The 3,426-nt window shown below is 28.2% G+C and overlaps 1 protein-coding gene across 1 annotated transcript in view; it reads right to left on the bottom strand.

The window, feature by feature from the left end:
• Nucleotides 1-362: 362 nt before the first annotated feature.
• Nucleotides 363-3,426, bottom strand: part of LOC105119452 (uncharacterized) — a 5,168-nt gene continuing 2,104 nt past the window's right edge. Inside the window, exons 2-3 of the mRNA XM_011017595.1 lie at nucleotides 1,706-1,789; nucleotides 363-760 (exon numbers count right to left, since the gene is read on the bottom strand). Of these exons, the coding sequence (XP_011015897.1) occupies nucleotides 560-760; nucleotides 1,706-1,789 (285 nt within the window). The 3' untranslated portion in view covers nucleotides 363-559. The remainder of the gene's footprint in view (nucleotides 761-1,705; nucleotides 1,790-3,426) is intronic.

The following is a 3,426-nucleotide window of genomic DNA, read 5'->3' as shown; positions in this document are numbered from 1 at the left end:
ATGGTTGGTGCAATAGTCAATGGTTGTTGCACATTAATGGCAACCAACCTAACATAAACTTGTGAGGTGCCAGCGCCATCAAAATATATTACAGCGATGACATCCCATTTGGCTTTCGTCATTGTAAATATGTAGTTACTTTGAAACCATTGATTTAATAGTCGTCCCTTCACAACTGCATTTTCTATTTTCCTAAAAAATCACTATAATCTCTCAAAAAAATCCTTTGTTAATGACTCACGCCAACAACTAGCACTTAAGAACAAATGGATCAGTGTTTACATGTTTTAAAATTGATATATTAACCTTATAGAAACTTTTTAATTTTTAAGTAAGTACCCGAATTAGTCTAAGAAGCTGAATGGGTCATCATAAGCACTTGATGATGTTATGGCTCTTCCATTAACAGTAACAAGACAAGAATTGACTCTATAAGAAGATGGTCGTCAATGCAATTTTTTCAATACATGCATGTAAGATGAAGCCCAACAATATTATTGCCAGTACGAACTTATTTTAGTTAATTCACTTAAATAATTAAAGTGAACTCATCATCAGATTATGCTGGCAAACTTCTTCGAAGTGAATCAATTCCTTGCTGTGGAGCTGATGCTGTTAAAGAAGATCTCAATTGCACAACATCTCGCTTGTTGTACTGAAGCACTCGCTTAAGCACTCGCTCTTCGTGTTCATGCTCTCGCTTTTTACGCTCAAGATCATGCTCTGTATCTGCCACAATCTTTTCAAGTTCTTTCAACCTCTTCAAAATAGCAACATCGTTAGCTAGACATTAGTAATTAATAAATAATTGATTAATCAATGCAAATTATTCTTATTTAAAAATAGAAATCAGGAGTGTCATGAATTTCAATTTAATTTCTCGTTTCAATAAATATAGAGAAAGTAGTCTGACTAATTTCCTGATACTAATTTATTAAAATTTGTTACCAAATTAAGTACAATCTTGCTTTCGATGCATGCATGTTGTTCGAAGTACGCAAATTAAGTGCAACCTTGATTAAAGGGTTTTTGTGTATTATAATAATTATTTTTTAAAATATGTTTTGTTTGAAAATATATTGAATTTTTTTTAAAAAAAAAATTATTTTTTACATCAACACATTAAAATGATCTAGAAATATAAAAAAAATTAAAAAAAATTGATTTTTTAAAAAATATTTTTAAATAATAAAAATAAACAAGATTTAAATAAAAAAATATGTAGTGTAAAAACTGCACCACTGGATAAAGAAAATGTACGTAGGGTTTTTCTGAAAATAAAACAACATAATAAAAGGAGTGGCAAAGTGCAAAGCATGGAAAATTAACAGGTCATTAATGTCTTTTCCTTTAAAAAAAAACAGAGAGAGAAAACCTTGTAGGATAATATTTAAAAAATATACTAAAAAGAAACAAGTGATTTATTGTGGAAATGAAACATTGTTTTTAATTACTCTTTTATATTTATTAAAAGAATATTATGTTTGCAGTTAGAGGTCCGTGCAATTATCTTTACCGAAAAATGAACTAGTCATTATAAAATTTATGAAGTCCAGAATGGTCCAGACATGTATCTTTTGCTACAGTGTCATAACAGATTTGCACTTGGAAACAAGAAAAATAAAGCTTTGGGGCAAGGGGCTCTTTTATCTTTTGCAAAAACAAAAACAAGGTTTTAAAGTATTGAGATGGAAGTGGAACATACCTCCTCGGGACTCGAACCTGATATGGCTGCAATACCTTCCTCATATTTGTCTCTAGCCTCGCGATATTCTTTTAGCTGCTCCAACTGATATTAATTGAATTTATTATTAGATATTCAAGTAGTCATCCGTTAATAAAAGTAGGTATCTAATATTAATCATTTATTCCAAATTTCTCTTAGACACAAAGTCATCAATATTACAAAAAAGATATTAAAAAGACACGAGTGATTTATTCAGCTTCTAGACATATTGTTTTTACTATTTTACCTTTACTAAAAAAATGGTTATGCTTGCAATTAAAGGCACAATTACCTTTACCAAAGAATGCATTAGTCATTATAAAATTTATCAAGGATAAAATGATTTGGATATATTTCTTTTACTACAATGTAACAACTTATTTGTATTTAGAAGTAAGAAAAACTAGGCTTCCCGCAAGGGGCTTTTTTGTTTTTTGCAAAACAAAAACAATGCGTTTATATTTATACCTTTTGACCCTAAAAAAATTAAAACTATTAGCATGGGTGTTTTTGTCCTTTTAATATGGTTTTGTTGTAATTCTCAAGCCATGTCAAGTGTATTTGAGTATTTTAATATGTATAAATTATTATTTAAATTTAAAATAGTTGGCGCGTGTTTCAAACAAGCCAACAAATTCACACCTCGAGTCTTTTTTTGGGTGATGCATGTGACACTCAAATTGCATCGAATGTTGCCTTTCAAAGAGGTGTTTTTTGCACCTCACCACCCATATCATAGTGGTGAGGCACGTGTTCATGGTCGTGACACGGAAGAACATTGGACACGAGTTTTTTCCTCCCTCTTTCTCTCCTTTCTCTCCGTCTAAAAAATCGTGTTGGCTATTGCAAAAAAACAATAAAGCATGACTATCTCTTTGTTAAGTTAAATTAGGCCCTTGTTTTTTTTATTACAATATATTTGATCTTAAATTATTTATTAAGTTAATTTGTTTTTTCAATTTTATCTTTGGCACTTGATTTTTATATATGATTTGGTTATCATTCTTTTAATTGAAATGTATTTGGTCTTGAATCATTTATTAAGTTATTTTTTTTTATTTCATACCTCACTTGATTTTTTGTATTAGATTTTATTTTCATTCTTTTAATTATGGTGTGTTTGGTCTTGAATCCTTGATTAAATTAATTTGTCTTTGAATTTCATCTCTTGATATTTTTTTGTATCAAATATGGTTCTTTGATATTTTTTTTGTATCAAATATGATCCTTACTCTTTTTATTGTTAATTTTAGTTGTTCTTATCTTTTTCTTTATTGAAATTGTTTTTCAATTTCATCCCTTATAATTTTCTTTTATTTTTTATATCAAATTTGGTTCTCTTTCTTTTCAAGTCTATATTTTTTAAACTATTTCTTTTTTTAATTTGTTTTTTCAAGTTTATCTTTAATTATTTTGGTTGGTTAGAGATTTTGTATTGTTATTTTTTCGGATTACCTTTTATGTTGTAATCTGACCTCATATTCCATATCACCAGTTCTTATAATTGAATTGAGTTGGCTTCAGTCATGTAAAAAAGAATACAAATTGCATCCATCATCATTAAGTTAGTTAGAAATTGGTTTTCTTTTATTTTTTATTTTTTCATGAATATGATTTTTCTTTTCAATTCAATATTTGATGATATTTGAGATTTGACCATCAATGTTTTGATTTCTAATTTTTTATCCTTCACTTTTTTT

Source organism: Populus euphratica, unplaced genomic scaffold, assembly GCF_000495115.2.
Source record: "Populus euphratica unplaced genomic scaffold, PopEup_1.0 scaffold2964.1, whole genome shotgun sequence".
In the NCBI taxonomy this organism is placed as follows: Eukaryota; Viridiplantae; Streptophyta; class Magnoliopsida; order Malpighiales; family Salicaceae; genus Populus; species Populus euphratica.
Note: the sequence above shows the minus strand (reverse complement) of the source record. Positions and strands in the feature narration are given on the sequence as shown.